At 39.8% G+C, this 22748-nt stretch overlaps 4 protein-coding genes across 4 annotated transcripts in view; 3 read left to right on the top strand and 1 right to left on the bottom strand.

Moving 5' to 3' along the window:
* The first annotated feature begins 1483 nt into the window (after window positions 1–1483).
* LOC144645492 (uncharacterized) lies at window positions 1484–2500 on the top strand. Its single transcript, XM_078505087.1, has one exon. The coding sequence runs from the start codon at window positions 1616–1618 to the stop codon at window positions 1943–1945; it is 330 nt and encodes a 109-aa protein (XP_078361213.1). The 5' UTR covers window positions 1484–1615; the 3' UTR covers window positions 1946–2500.
* Window positions 2501–6291: 3791 nt separating this feature from the next.
* On the top strand, window positions 6292–8621 carry LOC144645470 (uncharacterized). The gene is made up of 2 exons (XM_078505057.1): window positions 6292–6754; window positions 8194–8621. The coding sequence occupies exons 1-2, from the start codon at window positions 6566–6568 to the stop codon at window positions 8509–8511; spliced, it is 507 nt and encodes a 168-aa protein (XP_078361183.1). The 5' UTR covers window positions 6292–6565; the 3' UTR covers window positions 8512–8621.
* LOC144645444 (uncharacterized) overlaps window positions 8096–22748 on the bottom strand; it is a 40496-nt gene continuing 25843 nt past the window's right edge. The window contains exon 8 of the mRNA XM_078505025.1: window positions 8096–10443. Coding sequence (XP_078361151.1) covers window positions 10341–10443 — 103 coding nt within the window. The 3' untranslated portion in view covers window positions 8096–10340. The remainder of the gene's footprint in view (window positions 10444–22748) is intronic.
* LOC144645872 (uncharacterized) lies at window positions 15749–16859 on the top strand. Its single transcript, XM_078505400.1, has one exon. The coding sequence runs from the start codon at window positions 15765–15767 to the stop codon at window positions 16857–16859; it is 1095 nt and encodes a 364-aa protein (XP_078361526.1). The 5' UTR covers window positions 15749–15764.

Below are 22748 nucleotides of genomic sequence, written 5' to 3'. Positions count from 1 at the left end.
AAAATGTTCCCTAATATTAGTAATACTTCATCAAACATTTACACAACAAAACCAGCCTGCTAACTATTTCGAAAGCCAATAATTTATGTATGGTTTCGGATAATTTCGGTACTTTTCAGTTCCGCTAATTTTACGCTGAAAGCTGAAAAGTTAATTAAGTTGCAGCTAGGAATATTGGATGCTATGATTTAGCTTCCTAAAATTAGATTTTGCAGCCTTGGTTGTTCTTTTATGTGAAAAGAATAAGACAAAAAAATATAATAAAAATTCTTCTTGGACCGACTGACACTTAAATAGCTCTTATTGCTTCGTTCTTTCGTGAGGTTTTATTTACTTTTGGACAGTTTATTTCTCAAGCGAAAATCGATTGATGGCTTTTTGTGGCTACCGTAAAATTCCGGTTATAAGCCCCCCCGCTTATAAGCCCCCCCCCGGTTATAGGCCCATCAACCTGGAAACAAAAAAATACATCCGGTTATAAGCCCCCCCGGATATAAGCCCCCCTTTACCGGATGACAGTACTGAACAAGGCTAAATGTTAATTTTTTGTGCGTTTTTAACTTAAAAACGTATTTCGATCAACACTCCCGAGGCTCGTTCCGAAACGTTTTTTTCCTTCCGCTTATAAGCCCTCCCAAATATAAGCCCCTCCGCTTATAAGCCCACCCAAAAACCCTTACGAAGTTGTATAAGCCCAGGGCTTATAACCGGAATTCTACGGTATGTTTGTCGAAGATAAAAATTCTATTTCGCGTGCCACTTTGTTCGCCGGCCTACTCAAGCAGAGACTTTGTTATAAGAATGGATCTCCCATCGAGATTTTTGCCCTTTAGTTATTACCTACCAGACGTGCACAAAAGAAAATTTTAATAATCTGCTCGCCACACGTACATACAAATCGCTTCAACAATGCGATATGGTCACCGATGTTCCGCATTGCTGAAAAATTGTGTCATATTATGCTCGGTTCGAATACGCAAAATTGTTTCGCCGTTTCAAGTGTCAATTTTACGTAAAATATGCTTCTTTAGCAGTAGGCTATCCAATTCCTTTCATTTCATTTCCAATGACGGAATATAGTCTACCAGACTGAGTACCCGCTTTTTAGAAATAACTTTCCGAGAGCTCTAAAACAACAGATGACAATTAATTAAAATGAGTTCGCGCGCGAATATTGATCTTGTCCAAGGTGTTCTAACATTAATTTTAACATGTTGTTTTCCTTGATTTTTAAATGTATCGGAAATGGAAAATACTACTAAAAGTAGTCAATTGTTTACCTAGTTTAGATGCTTTTTGTTTTGACATAATTCTAAGACAGGACAGTTTTACTTGGTTCATGCAAACCTGACACAATCAAGAGATGCGATCTGTCTATTAACAAACCCGTCAAAATTACAAATGGTTACTCTGGGTTACACCTCTGTCTTTTGTGACACAGGTGTCAATCAAACGAGTTGGCCTGCAAACAAATGGAAGGTGTTCCCAATAGGCGCTGTCTCTGCGAACCACGTGAGGTCTGGGCTAAAAGCGGAACTGTTCAAGCTACATTTTAGCGTTCTATTCCCGTTACTTTCTGCTTGATTTCGCTGAATTTCCGTTCCTTGGATTCGCTATGGCAAGACAGTGGTCTCACGGATTGTTCGGCTGCTTCGATGACTGCGGCACATGCCTCGTAACCTACTTCTGCCACTGCTACACGGCTGGCAAAAACGCTGAGGCGGTTGGAGACAGTTGCCTGCTCTGCGGTCTGGCGACGTTCGTTCCGCTAGCCAACATCTTCTTCATGGCGCAGATCCGATCCAAGATCCGCGAGCAAAAAGGAATTGATGGTACGTTCTTGAATGATATCTTGGCCACTTGCTGCTGCCCGTTGTGTATGCTGGTTCAGTCGGCGCAAGAAGTGAAAGGCGGACCTGGAGCAATGGCAATCGCTCGCTCGTAGCCGGGGCGCGCAGCGAAAGAAAAACCACGGAGGTACTCTCGTTTTCGCCTACAGAAGCTTAGATTTTTATTTTTACTAGTGTCAAGTCCACGAGGCCATGAAGAGATTTCAATTATACTACAGCAAGCATGCAATATCTTACACTGGAACTGAACTGTAATAATATCATCTTTCGCGTGATCGTGCGCTTGATGTTTATGAAGTTCCATATTCGTCAATTCAAACTTTATACAGTGAAATTAACCTACAGTAGGAAGCTTATAAGTGAACTGTAGCTTTACACGGAACTGGCTATGGACAAATCGAAAACATTTTGTAGCGCGTGTGATCATTTATATTCATGCTTTCGTTTTCAAATTTCTGTTAGGGGTGTCATCTGAATCGTGTAACTGATCCTAGCTCTGAGCTAAGATGCACCCTTTGTTTTTGTAGTTACTGTTTTAAATGACATTTTAACACATGTAATAACTTTTTGTTTATGATAAACTCTAGCAAAAAAGGTGGCGGTTTTGATACTTTTTCATGGAATTAAATCTTGTGGCAATGTTTCGTCGAGACGAGACGTGTTGTATTTTATTTTTTCCGCATTGGCATGGCGTGACAACCAGTTTCTATCCTGTCGAGAATGCATACCACAGAAATGAATGTTATCACGTTTCGCTACTTTCGATATACTTTCTTATTGCTTATGCCTTTCTTTCTCTTTCGAATTCTCGGCTCTTTTTCGACAAGAAAGTGTTGGATTTCTTTTACTTTATTCACCCTGTGCTGGGAAGAGCAAACGTGGCGAAATTTGCATTTTAGCGAGCTATTAATAACAAATATTGCATGCATTTCAGGTACCCGATATCATTTATGACAGTTGCTACCAGCGCGTGTACTCCAGCTTTTGTAGGAGATTAACAAGTAAAACGAATCGCGCTAAAGACGTGTTTTATTTCAAGCCACAAACAAAAACACAGGACAGCTGTTTTTGGGCAAGGAAAAGAGCGTTCTTAATTGATTTTCGGGTCACGCTTTAAATTTCCATAACTTCAATTTCCTATATATATGTAGCCAAGCATTTGTCCCAGCTTGTGTGAGTTGGCAAAAAATGCGCGGCGAATTGAAGCCGCGAAAGGAATGGGTAGGAAGGCTAGGTCGGAGTTGGTAGAAGAAAATAAGAAGAAGCTAAGGGGCTTGCGAGTGGGTTAGAATCTTGGTCAGAATAAAAAAGAGAAACAAAACCCCCCTCCACGAAAATTTATGATGAATTCACGCAAAACCAAACGCGCCGTTTTCTTCCATCATTTAAATGGGAGGAGGTTTTTTAAGAGTCAGTGCAAAATTGTAGTCAGATCTGCAGTTACTACTGAGGCTCGAGGGGTTTTAGGGAATTAACAAGGGAACATTGTAATTTACTTTTTGGGAACATGGGAAAAAACTAAGAACACGGGGACAAGAGCATATTTTAGGGAATAGGGAACACAAAAATCGAAGAAATTCTCTTAGGGAACATGGTAACACAAGGGAAATTTTGTTGGGAACCAGGACCCCCCTCCCCCCCCCCCCCCCCCCCCCCCCCCCCCCCCCCCCCCCCCCCACACACACACACACACATTACTGAGGCATCCGGAAAAACACCTCGCAAAATCTTTATCTCCGGAGCTGGGCGGAGGTGAGTGTTGGTTTTTTGGTATTTTTAGAAGTCTGTGAGACATCTGAAAAATGCTGCTATAAGTTATTTTGGGAGTGCGGGTTTTTTTCGGAATAGCGGCATTTGAAAAATTTTCGTTGTGTGGGAAAAATTCTTGCAATTCGACACACATCTTTAGTCCAGGTGCGCTAGACTCTGCCTTTTAAGATTTTGACAGAAAGGAAGATCCCGCTGGTTTTTGCGAGGGAAACGGGGTTTTGTTAAAAGCTTAGAAGTATTAAACCCGCGATTTAGAAAAAAAGAAAACGAACGTAAATTTGCAAGGACCACCGTGGCGAAATAGAATCAAGTACCGGATATTCCCCATACATTTAAAATTTGTAACCAGTTCTAATCTTTAGAGCCATTCCCTGAATAAGAAACTCAAATGTCGTGCCTTCCGATATATTGGAATTCATATGATATACTTCCCATACCCGGTTATCAGCCTTGCACTTTATCTTTGTTCATTGTTCAGGAAAAAAAGAACACGCGCCTAGTCGTAGACTGCAAAACAGTCTTTTCTCTTTAACATCGTGCCTTAGCTTTCAAAGGAGCAAAGCACCAATTGGCTAGCTCTATCTCCCATTGGACGGACCGAGCGCGCTCGCAAAAAATACGACTCAGTTTTGCAGTCCGTGAGCCTGATCGCAGCTCACGCCAAGCTGCGGTGGATCCACCTCGTACGTTGGGCGCTTTTCGTCCTGATCTCCCAAAAGAGCTAGTACACAGTGGATTGTTCACGCGGAAAAAGAATTGCACGCGAACTGGGCGCTGATCGATCACTTCGCATGCCATTTCTCTCGTGTTCTTTTGCGTTGAGAAATAAAGAGGCTGTGGGCAGTCAAGCTAGTACACAGGCTAAAAGATAAGGGGAAAAGCAGGAAAATCACAAAGACTACACTGGCTCTGATTGAAGAGAATTTAGTTTAATACCTAGCCCTACTTCATTGCCAACTTCGTACCAGGGTCTTTTTACCGCCGGGAACAGAAAATAAGAGCGGTCCGCTACTCTGAGATCAGATCGTCGAGCGCGAGCGAAGTGGAACAAAAAAAGCGGGAAAAACGGGCACGCAAAAATTGCTTTACTGCTACTCACTCGTCCCCAGTCGTCTTTTGAGTCTGTCTTGAGTCTCGGAAGACTGAAACTGTCACGCCGCGAAAAAATAAATCCAAAACTAATGAGTCAAAACAATCAAGAATATTACAGGTTGTAGAAAACTACAATATAAACTACTTGTCCAAGTCTCAGGTCTGTACGGTATTCCGTACTCGAGTTATCCATCAAAATGTTTCACGCAAATTTAGAAAGCACAGTATGGAAACGCCATGTTGGAGTCCAACTGCTTGGGCTCCAACATGGCGGCCGGAAATCAACAAAAACATCTGGCATTCACTTCTGCTACAAAAAGCGGTCAGATCACCATTATGAACAAGTAAACATTCAGATAATCACTTCTTGCAAAATCTCAACTGTTCAGATTGTTAAAAATCACAAGATGATGCTTTTTTTAAGTATACGTGACATCCTACTGGCGGCCATCTTTGATCTCGTGTACGTGTGGCGTGGGCGTGAAACTCCGAAATTCAAAATGCTCTATCTTAAAGACGGCGAATGCTATCGAGCTAAAAACCTTCAACAAGATATGTATTAAGGACGTCTAATAGCCAGTGAAGGATAAAAACTCTGGGGCCTTGCGATTATGGATTTTAAAATTTTGATGACGTCACGTGAAACCAAGAAAGAAGAGAAGCGCCTTTCCTCCTTCCCATCATCCTTCGCGTCTTTCAATTTTCACATACGAGACGTTTGGGACGAGTCAGCTACTGCTACTTGACACGTGGGCTAATCAAGCGTGCGAACTTGCCTGATCTATTCAAGGAACCGTCTGCCAGATATGAGCTATTTTTGAACAAGCTGTTGACATAAAACATTTTTCCATATTTCCGTGGATAAAATAATTATAAACCCACCCATTTCCTAAATTAATGGGTCATATTTTTGCTCGATATTTGTGATCATTTGATTAATTCACTTTTCAATATGGGAACCAGCAGAGTTGAAATACGTATTAAACTTCTTCTCGTAGACCTTGTAAAGTCTCGTAGTCTACGAGTCTTTTAATTTACAAGAAGTTGCGTATCTCAACTCTGCTGGTTTCCATATTGAAAAGTGAATATCGATCAAAAATGATTTTGACTGCAGCGCAGGCTAAACTGTCTAAGTCAATTTAGCCTGCGCTGTCCCGCGCTTCAGACAGTCAGGATTTTGTAACACGTCCGGCTGCAACGCAGGCTAAGACAATTTAGATATGTGTGGTATATCTAAGTATACGTTCACACCAAAGCTGAAACACCTTTTAAAGCTGTTCAGTTTAAAATTGTTTTCTTCGTTGACTGAGTTAAATTTAGCACAATGAAAGCACAAGTTCATAGTTTCTTAAAGTTTTTTAAACCCTATGTAAAATTTAGTCTTTTAGTCAGTTTAGATTTTCTGTCGCTGAGTTGATTTTGTTAAACCTGGTTCTAAACGTGTTTTGCTGGCTGATAAAATTTATCACACAGAAAAACCGGAAGTGAACGAGTGTCTGAATTGCGTAAGACTCTTGAACCAGTAAGTAGCAATAAAACAACTTCCGGTCGCGCCTTTCCTGTGAGTTTTGGCTGACACAAAAAAGTCGTTAAAATGATGTATTGACCGAGAGATCGGCATAGACGCACGTAGCAATTGTTTATACCAGTATTTATACTTCAGTCAACACCAATCTGTCAGTCTGTTGTCAATCTCTGGGTCATTCATTTACACATAAGCATTAGAAATTAGCGGATTTAGCGCTTCAGTAGTTTATCGGTTAAATGAATTGAACGAGTCAACAGTGGAATTTATAGCTTGGCGTAAAACGGTATCATTGATCTCGACTAACTACTGCGTGTTTATAAAGATCATGTCGTCCCACATAACAAGGCAAAGATCCAGAGAAGGCAACGGCGAGGGAAAGGATTTAGAAACTCAATCAAGCATGATAGATGACAAACCTTCGCTTTGTTTGAACGAAGAGCAGAGAAAAATGAAGACGTTTCACGAACGTAAAACAGACGTGGACTCGGCCATCGAGTGGATCGTAAAAGAAATCGTAAGTACCAATTCATCCTTGAATATCAGACTCAAAGATAATCTTGTTATACATGTGAAAGAAAAATCAAGCAAAACATAGCTGATAGCTGATTAGCACACAAAACGTTTCTATAAGTCTCATTTGAGACCACTTAAGACAAACGCCCTTTTGATGCAGCTATTTACATGTAATATCATGCAAGACCGCGAGAGAAATCCAGATGTATTTTGACCTTAAAATTCACAAGCTTCTAGCGAGCCTAACTCTTTTATTTTACTTGGCATAGCTTTTATTTTAAGTACAATATTTTTTCTTATCTGTCGTCATCAATAATTGCTCAGTATTTTAATACTCCCACTTCTGGTGACCTTTGCAAGCAGGGCACGTGGTTTGAAGGTAAACTGTGCGTCACTTTGCCCCTTATTGAAAAACAATCCCTGCGGTGTTTATATTGCTATAGCCACGGGAAGCCTTGCTATACGTGTGCCACCGGGGTCAAAAAAATTGGCAACCCACTCAAGATGGCGCTGGGGTTTTGTTTAGAATTTGATGTGAAAAGGGTTTTTTTCACACATTTTTTTATTCGTTTTAGGTCCTGTTAGCACTATTTTGTAATGTCCTCTTTGAGGTTTCATGCAATCTAAAAACGCTGTTATAGGTTAGCCTGCGATTGTCCTGTCGAAAAATAAATCATTTATAAATGAGTTATATAGGACTGCACGCTGTGTAGCTTGTATAAAATAACTTCATAATTACAAAAAAAAATCCGCCGAGGTTGAGGCCATAGGCCGAACCCAGCGCTGTTAGAGGACGTTATCGATCTTTGTTTTAGTTCTGGACGTCTGCGCGCTCCGCTAATATAGACACCACAAATTTGTAGAAGACCTAACCGTATACGAAGAAAGTTAAAAAGTTGGCGACAATGGTAAAATGATCGCAGCCAATATTTTATCTCTGGTGCTAGTAATAAGTGCGAAGAAACGAAAAATACTGCGCGAGATGATCTCAACGATAAAACTATAAAGGCCGGGCAAAACGAGGAAACATGTTTCCAGAAACATCTCTGCAGAAACATGCTGGAAACACTTTTTTTGCTTCCATGCCGCGCCCAAAAAAAAACAAAAAATTTCTTACGGAAACACGAATTTTGCTTCTTGGAAACAAAATTGACGCTGGAAACAGTGCTTCCCCTATGGCAAAACTGGGCCCTTCTAAAACATTGAGGAAACATGCGCGCCCTACGGATGTTTCTGGAAACATCTTTCTCGTTTTGCCAAGCCTTTGAAGTAATAACCCCTATCTTTCTCTTCTTAGTTTGTAATCCGACACAAAAATAGGTATGCAAACAATCTAGCCTCCTCAGCAAAACAGTTTCGTTTATTACTATTTTGAAAATAACAGCCCTGTCTAAACAAAGCATCTCCCTTGTTTACAATATATTGTTTTTACCCACACAGAAATTCCTTAGGCAGCAAGACCAAAATCTAATGAGACAGTTTGTTAAGCTGCGGGGTGTGCTCAACTCTATAAAGAACCGACCGTCACCGCCGCCACTTGATCGTAAAATCAGTCTTCCCGAGACCTCTCCGAACTCGCCGATCAGTCCACTCTATCGGATTTCCGAAGATTCTCCGGGGACGTACTTCAGAGACGATGCCTCTCCGGGCCTCAGACGAAGAGCACAGTCGGCCTTTGCCGGATCTGTACCGCAAAACTATCCTGTTTCACCACTGTCGTATGACGAAAGTGACGACTTCGAGCATTTTGCGATATGAAGGAAAGACAAAAAAAGGTTTTGGGAGCATGGTTCTTGAACATGTTTCATGTGTAAATGGAGTTTCTTCACAAGACAAAAAACTAAATATAGATATAGTTTTGCAATAAATAAATGATTTATAGGAAGGTTGGTTGTAGTTATAAATAAATATTGGCAGAAAACTAAAAAAAAAGGTTTCAACAATTTAATGACTACAGTCAACTCTCTCTTAACGGACACCTCTATAAGACGGACACCTCCATAAGACAGACACCTGGTGATGGTCCCTGCCGTTTTTCAGTCATTTTACTATAACCAAAATCTCTATAAGACAGGCACCTCTCTAAGACGGACAACGGACACTTTGGAATCATCAGCGGACACTTGAGATGTGTTTTTTATCATGTTTCATTAGTGAAAATAGACGTGTATTCATTGTGCATAGGTTTAGCTTTATTATCTCAAAATTACTGGTGTCATGTTTCCTCGACTCTCTACAGAGCGGACACCTATCTAAGACGGACAGTTGCGGCCGGTCCCGAAGGTGTCCGTCTTAGAGAGAGTTAACTGTATTCTTTTAGCTCGACAATCATAGGCCCCTATTGTTATACAATTTATATGTATAGAGCGTTTTCCTTAGACTTTCATGTTTGCTCCAGTTTTGTGTTTCATGATTGGTTAAAAAATCGTGCAACGTGCTGCAACCTGTTCTAACCAATCAGTGCAATCCTGCTGTTGTTTTCAACCAATCAGGAGCGAAGCACGTTTTCCCGCCCTCAGCACTGGCTCGTGTTTATCCTTTGATTTCTGATTGGTTCATTCCGTTAGCTCGTTTGTCGTAGTTGGCCACATGTAATTATGACTTTTTCTTTAGTTTTACAACACTATTGCTGAGAGCCGTTTTCATTTGAGTGTCGAAAGTTACTCACATTTGGTTTTGCATTACTATGCTTAATGTTTGGTTATAAAATTTTGCATCATTTTCTCATCCAATCAGAAGTAAACCAAAACCAATCACTTGCTAGTGCACGTTTTCCCGCCCTTCGCACCGGCTACGTGTATTTGCTTCGAGTTTGGATTGAATCCCTGGATTGTTTGTGTCCTTTGTGATTGGTTAGAGAAAACTTTGGTTTTACGAAACTCAACAACAAAGCGCGCGAGTGACGTCACGACTCAGACAAACAAACCGAAATGGCGGACGATTTTGCTAAAACACTTTCTAAAACTGCCACTGTTCCTAAAACACTTTCATAAAACGAAAACTTCGCCTAGATTCCTTCTTTTTCTCTCAGAACTCTCTCCTCCGCAGAGGTCTCTTTCGTGTTTCGGGCTGGGAAACAGTAGGGAGAGAAACAGGGAGAGGTGAAAAGTAAGCGCGCGGAGCCTGGAGAGAATCGAATCGAAAGCGCGCGGGGCACACTGGTAAGGCACACTCCTTCGCCCTTCCCGTCGTCCCCCGCGCTCCCCCTATTTTTCATTTTTCGTGTTTTCGCCTTCCTGATCCTCCCCCCATGTTTTTTCGCCTTCCCCCACGAAAGAGGCCTCTGCGGAGGAGAGAGCTCTCAGAACACTGATGTTTTCTGAGCCTCGTGGGGGTTATATTCATTTGCATTCTATTTTTAGACCTCGCGCGCTTCGCTATTGAAAACTGCTCTAAAACACAACTCTTCAGAGTTGTAGAATAGTCGACCGAAGTTTTTCACATCGCTACTAAAAAACCTTCAAACTGCGCCTTGTTTGTTTACAATTCATTCAGATAACAAAGCAGGTTTTTCGGTCGGAATAATTCCTGGGTACCCGGTTTTCATCAGAAATGTCGCCAAGCAACAACCGCTTTCAAACTGTTCGTCAAGAATAGAAAAGTTTCGAGAACAAGTTGTCGTGTGCGCCCTGAAGAAAGTCAGCGACGGGAGCTGTTGTTGTTGCCTCCTCGATGGTGGACTTCTCAAACCTGTAAATAAATTCACAGAGGACTGGTTAGTAAACAACACATAATTATTTTACGCTGGGCAAGATCACATCTTCGCTTTTTCTGTTTTTCGGCTCTTTCAAGCTCTTGTTCTTTCGCTACCAACATGGAATGATCCGTGGTATGTAAAGAGTCCAAACTTCCAACCCTCCTCGCCCCTCAGCCTTTCACGCTACCGACCCCTCCCCTCGAACATGCCACCCTTCACCCTCCCCTCCCTCTTCTCCTGCTCTCGTGGGTAAGGTAAGTGACCACTAGGCATTGCGGGCTCTCCAGCTTACCGTCCGGTTAACGATTCTTGACCAGTTACATACACTTTTAAATGTAACAAGACCGGTTAATTTTGCTAACAACAGTAACAATAATAACACAGGTTCTAGTCGTTCTAGTATTAACAGAGGATCTAGGCTTTAGTATCAACAAAAAGAAACAGCATAACCGTCACGAACAATCTACAGCCTGTAGATAAAACAGCTACTGTAAAAATACATTTTTATAATTAACTAGCCTGCGTAGCTGGCGGTATTTTTGAGTAAAAAGCGCGCTCAAGCAAACGTACAAGCAAGCGGCGCAGCCGCGAGTGGCTGCGGGAGGAGGCGTTGAAATACCATCATTCATTGCATCGTCTGTATTATAAATTCATTATTTATTGCCTTCTAGCTTTTCGTGTGTGTAATTTATTATGTTGTTTGTTTACTTTTCCACTAATCGATGAATTATTTAATTAATCATTTGTTTATATCTCTTTTTCACATTTTCTGTATTGTAGTGTGAAAAGCTCGTTTTTATTTTAACCCTTGCCCCCACCTCGATTAGTTGTCCTTAGTAGTAGAGGGGCGAGCACTAGTAGTACTAGTGCACTAGTATCGCAGAGGTCATGGGTTCGATTCCCGTTCAAGCCTGAATTTTTTTCAGGCTTGCTTTTCTCAACTGCTTAAGTTGAGTACATTACTGCGATGATCCTTCATTTGCTTAAAAAGTATAATGCTACTTTAACAATTCTTGGATGACCTCATAAACTTAGTGCAACCCTTTCAGTAAATTAAAGAATAACAACAGCAATGAATACCTCCATAGTCACTCGGCAGTAAGTCTCAAATAAGCTGAACTGAAGCTCAACAAAAGTTACTTTTCTGGTTAACGTTCTATTTTCACTTCTTTAGATACGGAAAATTGTTCAATTACTGTTCAAGTACTGTTCCTCTGTTGCCACAATGCGACCCTCCATAGTCAGGTAAGTAGTGTTGTCATATTTGTAAACAACAAGATCAAATCGCTCAGTCAAGCAATTACCCAAATCAATCAGTATATAGATGATGTCGGTTTAACAGACAGTATCTATATACTGGTAAAATTGGATAATATGTCTAATGCTCATTGTGAATATATAGCCGTGTGCTTACGTTATCATTAAAGGGACTGACCTCGGCTGAAAAATAGTTTTGGTGGCAAAACATACTTGATGCTCTCTTTAACAATTTTAGTGGTTTTGAATTAATATTTCATTGCACGATTCAAATGCGAAGCGTTGAGTTTTGACTTTTAAGTGACTATGTCACAGATTTTTTTTTTAATTTATTGAACAGCCAAAATTTATATTTGTGTCGTAGGAAACCTAAAAATAATAGTCCATTTTTATTAAAAATTGCTCTATTAGGGACCGTTCATTTTTTATGGGGTAGGGGGGCTGGTGGGATTTGATAGATAGTCACTGTTATATATAATGACCCCCCCTTCTTCATCGAAATTTTTTGCCTGGCCCCCCCCTCGAAATCAATTTTTTTTTCGATGACCCCCCTCCCCCCCCCCCAAAAAAAACAATTATCAAGTGAAATTAAAATATATCGAGCCTTGTGAATAAAGAATTTATCAGTGTACAAATAACACATCCCAAATAGCTGGCATTGCCTCAACTGTTTATTGTGGATGTCGGCTGTTAGTATGGGTTGTCTGCACTTGTAACCAATAAGCTGTTGGGTTGAGTTAATGGCATTTGGTACATAACAAAGTAGGGGGTTCGGGGGCATGCTCCCCCGGGAAAAATTGAATTTTGAGAACCTCAGGAATGTTATTTTGGGCATTCTGGCAAATTTTTTTTACTCTTACAGAAGCCTCTTTACAACACTTAAAAGTACAATTATATTTAGTGACCCCCCCTTACAGACCATATTTTTTTGGCTGACCCCCCCTTTGAAGCCAAATTTTTTCGGATGGCCCCCCTCAAATCCCACCAGCCCCCCCCCCCCCCTATCTCATAAAAAATGAACCGTCCCTTATAGCCTTAAGAGCCAGGCTTAAAGGGACTATGTCACGGCTAAGTTAATCTTATGTTATTAAATTTTGCCAAATATTCGCTATGAAACTAAATGTTTGCAAAGAAATTAATTCTTTGATACTAAATGACAAAACCATAGCTTTCTTGCAGCTAAATGTGTCTCCCGGGCGTCATAAATTAAAGTTACAAGCAGACAAGATTAACTTTGAAAACTGTTCCGCCGGACCATATTTCAAAAGCCCACATCGCAATCCGTTTCAATCTTCGACACTTTTGGCCATCCGTATCATCTTTTGCATTTGGTGTGTTATTTAAATGTTCCTTCACTATTTTAAGAGGTTATTTTATACATTTAAACAAATTTGATGGTCATTTCCCATGCCTAAGTTACCCACTGGTCCCTTTAAGAGCAAGATTTATGCAACCTGGGAGGCGCGGTGGCCTAATGGTTAGCGCGCTCGACTCCGAGTCGAACGGCCCGGGTTCGAGGCCTGGCCGGGGCGCTGCGTTGTGTTCTTGGGCAAGACACTTTACTCTCACAGTGCCTCTCTCCACCCAGGTGTATAAATGGGTACCGGCGAATTTACTGCTCGGGGTAACCCTGCGATGGACTAGCATCCCATCCAGGGGGGAGTAGCAATACTCCTAGTCGCTTAATGCTACGGAAACCGGGATAAGCTCCGGCTGTATGGGCCTCATGGCTCGGAGACAGACTTTACCTTTATGCAACCTGTCTTATTATAGTGTTTATTCTGTCGACGATTATTTTTCCGATTTTCCAGTAAACATTTCGGTCGCATCGTTCATGGTTTATGCTTTTCATGGGTCAACAATTCTTCCATCAGGTACATACACTACATTTATCATTTTAACTTCAAGCACACGTTTCAGAAATGTTTCCCGCAATCCCATAAATGCAAACCCTCCACCGCGGTCAAACGACAGAACAGATATGCAAAAAATAAGAAAAGTACTGTTAAAAGCGGGTTTTAAGGAGGACTAGCAGTTCCCACTTTAACAGCAATGACGGTCAACTCGTCTTGATTCAATCTTCTTTAATAAACTCTACCTCAGGCGTAGAACCTTTACTGACAATGTTGTTCTCAATTCTCTCTTCTCTCTGGTGTTAAAAACAACTCGCGATCTTTTAAAGTGGCCAGATTTCTAGCTGTCAATCTCTGTCAAAACGTCAAATTTGATGTATCTAAGCTTACGTAATGACTTGCGCAGTTAGTTTTCGTTGTAGTACGACTGCGCGTTTCAGGTATTAACATAAAAACCTTCGAGCTAATTGCGATGTCGAAAACGCTTTTCTGTCCAAAATTTCCTTACGAACCGAACGTAAACTGGCCAAAATAAAACAGCGCGAGCAATATAAAAATTACAAACATTGTTTTTCTACAACAAAAACTGTTACAAGTATTACAATTGTACAGTTAGGGCGGGAAATAGGTTTTTTTGTGTACAAAGTTCAACAACAACTTTTCCACTAAACTCGAAGAAGAAGGGGCGTGTTATTCGGTAACTACAGTCCGACCCCTTTCCATAAATGAATACCAAGTTGTTTACGAGTTCAGAGCAGCCGTTTGTGCAAGCCGAATTTAAAAGAATACTTGCGTACATGGTTGTTCAAACAAGGGTGTACAAAAATGAATAAACATTGTACAATAGTAAAAAAGGTTCTTTGTCACTTACAGAACGTGGGAAAATAAGGTCAAGGTGTCCTGCTATAAAAATATCACCGAATACAAGTGTATAAAACAACTTAAGGTCAGAAAACAAGTTATTCCAGGAAAGAATCCGTGGTTGACCAATCTAAGGTCAAAAAGGTCAAGATCTATCTAATCATAAATAAGCAAACAAGTATGTATTTTGTTCTTAAACAATGGTTGATAGTGTAGGTTATCTAGGAATGAATAATTATAATTTATTTGTCGTTCAATAGTCGAAAAAACTGTTTTCCGGCAAGTATCTTACAAAAACCTTGACTCTCGTTACAAAAAAACACACTAGATAAGAAAGATAACTTCAACCAAAATTGACTCAATTCAAACATTCCCAAAAATCAGTATATAATTGATATCGTAATCAAAGATGAAATAAGTGTTTGATGATAAAAATAATCAAAAAGGTGTCAAACAAAAGAATGTATACGCGAAAACTTAAAATTGTTATGCAAAATAACCGTTCGAAAATATCAACTTTTTATGGTTTAAAGTACTGCAAAGATAAGGTTTTAATTTTCACAGTTCAAAGTTCGATAAAAACCGGTATCCTAAGGGTTTACTAAGTTTTTTGGAGCTTTACTAAAAAAGTTCTACGTGTTTGAAAATAGCGATATGCGGACTTGTCGGCGCCATTTGTCAAAGCACCTTTGGTTCGGATGCGAAACATTTAAAAAGTAAAAACACTGGTTTACCTGAGGAAATGGGATTATGCTTTCACTCGGCAATTATTTTTATCTATCCTTGCTCGTAATAACACTTCAATTTGAACAAAAAAACGGTGAAATGGAAAGAAAACCTGCCTGAGACATTTGACCGCGGTGAATGCAAACCCATTTTGTTCAGCGAACGATCGAGGAACCTATCTCGGTCCCAGGCTCTCTCTCCTTTGCTTAGTTGCGGGGAGCCGAATGCGTGACTCCCTTGCCGGCGCGGCCGGTTGAAAAAAACTCACTCCAATCTGGATAAGGATCACGCTATTATGCAAATATTGTGTAATTTCTGTTAGGGTATTGTTATTCATATCTACTTGCTTATGTTCCTTTTGCTGATCTATAGCACTTACTACAGCATACTTGCATATATACAGCATAAGTGTAAAGGCTTACTACGACACAATGTACGAGAAACTTTTTTCAAGTCATTTCTTGTACTAGTTTTAATCGTGTTATTAAAAACAGAAATACATGTTCCCCGAGGCGGTCGACTCAAGTCACATCTGACTGAGCATGCGGTTCTGCATGCGGTTCTGCATTCTTATTCGGTTCTGCATTCTTAGTTTACACTTCCACAGTACCAACGAAATGAAGTTAAAACGTATTTTTTCCTTTTTGGTGGCGATAAGTTCGATTTCAATCGTTGTCATAATTGTTTACATGGAAGGAACTGTGCAAGGGCTGATAAAAAGGTTTAGCCCGGTAGGGATGGATGATCATTCATCAGCTCATTCATCGACTGAACTTACAGCACAACGAAGGACAAAATTGCCGACTCGAAAGCCATTTATTTATCTCACGCAAACCGAGCAATGCCTTCCCCCAAACTTGGCAACTTCTTCTCAGATTGGCGATCCCGAGACCTGCAACTGTGATGTGATAGTGCTAAGTTACCGAGCCAAGTGTCAAGAAAACAATCGATCACACATCAGTTATTTGTTTGATCCGAATACCCTCTTTGCATCAGGACGAAATGTGCTCTTTTCTGCTGCGACGAATCGAAGACCGGGCTACCATTATTACATTTTTCTAGACAACGACACGGTTCTCGAGTACAACATCTTTACACCCGCCAACATGACTAGGTTGTCGCCGTTTCGAGTTATGGAAAAGTGGTTGTTGGATTACGAACCTGCGGTAGGAGTATTGGACTTCAAGCATCATGGAGCAAGCGTTATGCTTGAAAACAGGAGATATTTTTGTGGTATAAACGAAACATCGTTAGTTCTTCCTACCGTGTTTTTCGATGCCATCTTTAACGCTTTTCATCATCAAGCTGTAGAACATGTCCTTCCCTATCCGACTCAATTTGAGCGCGAGTGTGTTTTTGTCAGTAATAGAAACACTATGATTGCTGTTGAGGTCAAATTTGGTGGCCAAGCACTTCTGTTTGCTCCAGTCACAGCTAACAATGTTAGACATCGCCATAAATATAAATACTGTAAAACATATAGAGAGAGAGCCATATTACGTAAATTAATACAGAGAATCAAACAAGAGGCCCCACCAAAGCTAAGAAATCATGCTATATTCACAATGTTACACGAGAATCCAGACCTCTATCTTGTGAGACGCGGTCCAACACAGCTTTCTAAAAATCGGTCACAATCGCTTTGTGTAAACGTAACTCGGCACCAGCCTATAATTCCATACAGGCATTTGCTAAACAAGGTTCAAATTTAAATGATCCTTACCGATTTTTACTTTAAATAGACTACCGGCTTGGATCGATATCCACCTCATCGAAAATCATATTGATTGTGATTTATACGACACGTCATTTGTCTAATTTTTCGCTTTTTACTTATGGATAAAAATAAAAATAAATAACTATATAAATAAAAATAAAAAAAAAATAATTAAATATTAAACCTGCGTGATTTTCGTATCAAAGACGGATTCACAATAATCGGATTGAGGTCGTTGATCGAATTAATTTTCGATTTTTTCGATTGGATGCGCCGGGCTAAATGGTAGAAATGCTGCCGAGGGAAGAACGATGGAGAAGTACGCTTACAGTAAGTTTATGACCTGTAGTGCTTTTTCTGCTTTAAACGGTACTAAATAGTGTAAAATTGAACTGAGATTTAATAAGTAAAAAACCGCGAGTAAGAACCTATTTTTTTAGGTTAGCCTAAACATTCTTACTAAATATTAACAAAATTTAGGCTAATTAGGTTCTTAATTTCTGAAAAAAAGATTCAATGTTGTTATAGAGATATTCGGCCCTTTTTTGTAAAATTTGCATACCACATAGTGTTTATGACAAAATGAAGCAATAATCATAGATCATGTTTTCCCAAAAGTAAACATTTTTAATCAATTTTTAAAATTAAGAACCTGTTTCCAAACTGGTCGCATATCAAAACGCACATCAACGAGTCCGACAAATTGTAGCCTGTGTACACCCCCCCCCCCCCCTTCCTAAAAAAATTAAGAATCCCGATTTTTGGGGGGGAGGGGTGGGGGGGGGGCGAAGGGAAGGGGCGGCTGTGTAGTCTTTCAGATTGGCGCACGCTTCTTAGTCTGGTTTACTGGTTTCTGGTTTGGGCACAGGCGACCCTGACGTTGTATTCGATCAACGTGACATACGTATTGATGTGGCCGATTGCGTTGTTAATTTAGTCCTTTAAAACAATGTATGAAAATACTTCGAAAATGGCTCTAAATACTTCATTTGTAAAGGAATTGAAATAAAAATGGCTTACCTTTGGTCTTTCTTGCATTAGTTTGAATTTTAGGTTTTTCTTATTCTAGGTTCTTATTCGTAGTTTTTTTATTGTATTTAAAATACCCTATTTCAATCTTTTTTCAGTAATAACGTTAAGTATACACACACAACGGAAGTCGTACCATGTGAACTCAGGGCGCCACGTTGAAAGTCAGCAACACATTAACGTCAAAATCTCCCAGCAAATTTTGTGCTAAAAAATGGCGCCGAGCGGGAAATTTAAAAGCACAAAAATTGACAAATCAAAGGCCTAGCTTTCGAATAATGAAACAAATCCGCGACTTTTAACAACAAAAACAGTTTTAAACAATTTTGGCCAGAACTGTTTTACAGCCGAGTTGAATTGGACACTGCTATCAAACACCTACTCGCTACAATCCTAACGGTGTCCTACAGTGAATTGTCCGCTGGAGTTTACAGCGATACCGTCATACCCCACGCTTTAGCTAGTAGATGCCTACACTGACATAGAGTTTAATTCCCGCAGACGGACTGGCATCGTGTAAAGTGTTAATTAAAATAAACACTCTACATGGTGCTACTACATTTGTACGTTCGCAGGATTGTATACTGCCTAGTCCAAGTTTCTTATTTCTTTTGCGAGAGAAAATGCTTTAGCACAAACCCGGGGGGGGGGGGGGGTACTCCCGTAAATTTCGGATAGGGGTGTGCCGCGAAGGTTCTTAAACCCTGACCCTATCGAAGGATAAAGAAAGCGAAAATTGATACCCTTTTAAGGCCCAAAACTGAAAAATGACACCCTATTCAAGGGGAAGAAAAGCGCTCCGTGACGACCCAAATAACGGCTAACGGTATTGTGAAGTATTGTTGTAGAAGTTGACATGACCGATTGTCAATCATAATTTTGGATAAGCGGGGAGAGGTGGAAACATTAAGAGTTGATACTTTATGTAAATAAGTAAATAAGTAAGGTTTATAATATATCTGATCGCACGAACGATTAAGCTATGAAATTGTTGATCTGTTTCAAAACCATCTTTTATGTTCCCCATTGCCTTATTTTAGCCTTTATTCACAAGCATGCCAATAGTGGCTTTAGACACGGCTGTGTCTAAATAGTAGTGTTTAAAGACACTAATGGCATACTATCGAAGGCATAATTATTAAAAAGAGAACTTTCAAACTGCTATTGCTAAATCACAAAGCTATTTACTTCTGTGGCGTTTTAAGCGTGAAATTCCTGGCAAGTGTTTGTCTTTATATTGAATATCAAAAATCGTCTACTGATCTGACGAATGATAAAGCTATGAAATTATTGATCTGTTTCAAAACCATCTTTCATCTTCCCCACTGCCTTATTTTAGCCTTTATTCACAAGCATGCCAATAGTGCCTTTAGACACGGCTGTTAAACAGCCGTGTTTAAAGCCACATTTGGCATACTAGGAATAGTTGACACTACAGCTGCCCCCGTTGTAAAAAAATCGTAATCAATTGAAAAAGTGTGTGGAAGAGCTGTGTGTTGATGATTTTGTATTGTGAAGTATTGTTGTAGAAGTTGACATGACTGATTGTCAATCATAATTTTGGATAAGCGGGGAGAAGTGGAAACATTAAGAGTTGATACTTTATGTAAATAAGTTAGATGGTTGCAATTGAGGTTTATAATATATCTGATCTCACGAACGATTAAGCTATGAAATTATTGATCTGTTTCAAAACCATCTTTCATCTTCCCCACTGCCTTATTTTAGCCTTTTTTCACAAGCATGCCAATAGTGGCTTTAGACACGGCTGTGTCTAAACAGTAGTGTTTAAAGCCACCAATGGCATACTATCGAAGGCATAATATATTGGCATGCTTGTGGTTTTAGACACGGCTGTGTCTAAACAGTAGTGTTTAAAGCCACCAATGGCATACTATCGAAGGCATAATATATTGGCATGCTTGTGGTTTTAGACACGGCTGTGTCTAAACAGTAGTGTTTAAAGCCACCAATGGCATACTATCGAAGGCATAATTATTAAGGAGAGAACTTTCAATCTGTTATTGCTAAATCACAAAGCTATTTACTTCTGTGGCATTTTAAGCATGAAATTCCTGGCAATTGTTTGTCTTTATATTGAATATCAAAACAAGCAACTTTAATGTTCTAGTCAAGTGCCACTCAAAGACTGAACACTAATTTTGCTGACATAGCTTGTCAGCACATGAGAGCGGAAACTTTGTCTTAAGTGCTTAACGAACGGCTGTCAAAAAGTAGATTTGTTAAAAGGTGACATTAAATCAACTTTACTACTTCTTTGAGACCGGAATGTAATAGTAGCAAAATACTTCTGATTGAAATACACAAAGGGTAAAAAAACTAAAAGTAGCGTAAACATGAAGCTTCATGAAACAGGCTGTGTAACATAATTTATTAAAAAATGTCAAGTACTTCAAGTTTTATTAAAAACAATACTTACTTCTTCCTTATTTCCTCTGCAGTCTTCTGCATTTCAAACTGGATGGACTGTGCCTATAGTTTATGCAAAAAAAAGATTTATTGTAGTGCATTTACGGAGTTTTCGTCTGGCTGCTGAGCGAATAATTGATCCAGTCATTGCACTAATAAGTGGCGGGAAAACTTGAACAGGCGCAATAAGCCAATCAAAATTCAAAGCGAAAGCGTGTAACCAGTGGAAGCACGGGAAAGTTTCCACTTGTTTTGCGCTTGATTGGTTGAGAAGACAATAGCATTGCTGTGATTGGTGGAGCACGTGGCACAATGTATTCACCAATTTTATGAAAAATTTGCAGAGCTTAGGCAAAGCAAACACACAGCGAACTTATAAAGGTGTTCAAAGCAACCTCCCTGTCCAAATAACGGCCTCAACGGTCTATTTGATTTTGAAATATTCAAAGATTCTAAGCATTAATATTCATTTTCTCATCAAACAGAGAATTTCGAGGTCTCCTTCATACACTAGTTGCTAATGACCAGCAAAGAGAAACTAATGAGTTTAACTAGTCACAAAATATCCAAAAGCTTTTCTCTTCAGACTTGTTTCTTGCGGCAACAAGAAACACCAAGTTACTTAGCAACAACGCTGACTTGGGATCGACAACTGCGGGCTCAGATATTACTTGTAACCTCATATAAAAGACATCATTTTACCTGTAAAGGACCAACATTGCCAAGCCTTACAGCACTGGCTATCACCGTGCGCAGTGTTGAGAACAGAAAAAGTTGTTGAGTCTGAACCAGTGACAGCTTTAACAGACCACACATGAAGCCAAACACTGTGGCAAAGTGACCGTACAAGCGCTTGTTCTCGAGTTCAACCTGAAATTAAGCAGAAACTTCTATTAAGGTGACATAGGGTGCTTAACATTAAGCAAAAAAGTCCAGAAGCTTTTTGTTTAACTTGTGACAGCCAAGCCAAGGAGAAAATGGGGATGATACAAGGGTGGTAGGGGGGTGGGGTTTTAAAAAGGGGGAGAGATGTAACTTAAAAGTTACACCAAGTGTTTTGGTATTAGAATGAATGTAAATGAGCTTTTTGCAGCTAGCTATCACATGGTATAAAATAACACCTCGCTGGAGGGTAAGCAACGCACAGGGACCTCCAAAATAAAGCGACTTCAACCATTCATGCTTGACTTTCCTTTGTTTTGAATGTCCCAGAGCAGAGCTTACCCCCCAGGGGGGTACTCCGGGATCCAAGTGACGAGGATGTGCGAAGGATTTTTTTGGGTAGGAGAATTTGGCAGGTATTTTTTTTGGGGTGACTTGATTTAAATAGGGGATTTTTTTTTAATATTAAATTTATTTAAAATCAAACTAAAGTGCCTTGGCGCGGCCTTGGCAATTTAGGGGTAATTTGACTAGGGATTTTTTTGGGGCGTTTTTTTTTGGTCCAGGGATTTTTTTGGGTAATGTCGGGAGACTTAGGGATTTTTTTGGGTTCTGAGTTTTTCCTCCATTCGATCATCCCCGTCACTTTGATCCCGGAGTACCCCCCCTGGTGGATTTTGCACCATGTGACCATTGCCGGCTTCAAAGGGTCCATTGAACTTCGATCTGAATATCACTTTTTGGATCAAAAATATACAGAAAAGTAGATGTACCTGTAAATTATTCATTTCTTGATTTCCAAATGTTTTGCAAGCTGTACCGAGTAAGGAGTTCCCCTAGCGATGTCAAGGAAAATAATACTTCAATTAGTATCTACTACGCACTGTCCTCACAGCTTCATTTTTTTCATGTTGATTTGCTTTTTACGCTTCAATAAGTTATCCTCTATTTGTTTCCTTATATCTCTCAGATAGTGTTTGTACTGGGGTTGTCTCCAGAGTGAGAGATGTTTGTTAAGTAAACATTGTTTTCTTGGTCCAAGCTGTAAGATTTTCCCATTATTTTGTGGCTCTCATACTTCACACTTGCACCATAACATTGGCAGGAAAAAACTCAGTCTGTATCTTATAGTGTGGACCATGAAAATGAGTTATAAGTTCACACAAGTCGACCTTATCACCTGATGAAGACTAGCAGTGTGCAGTCGCGTGACTACGTCGTGAGACAAACGAAAAATAATTAATTATGAAAATGAAGTTAAAAGCAAATAATAATCAAATTCAAAACGAGAGGCATTTCAGAATAAATATTAACACTATAAAAATATGATTTTTTGGCGACAACATATCACCATTAACAAAATGCAAATATAATAAGGAACGTAATTACAATATTTATAGGAAAGAAGTCTGAAACTACATAGTACAATAAATGAGGCATGCAAAACAGAAAAACGTACATAACTAGGGGAACAGTTTCACTGGAATGGAGTCTGTTTGAGTGTTTGTAAAAATTTGCATTTGATAATGGTGACATGTCATCG

This window comes from Oculina patagonica, chromosome 3, assembly GCF_052425735.1.
Source record: "Oculina patagonica isolate OP01 chromosome 3, crgOcupat, whole genome shotgun sequence".
Taxonomy (NCBI): Eukaryota; Metazoa; Cnidaria; class Anthozoa; order Scleractinia; family Oculinidae; genus Oculina; species Oculina patagonica.
This window is presented reverse-complemented; position numbering and strand designations above follow the sequence as displayed.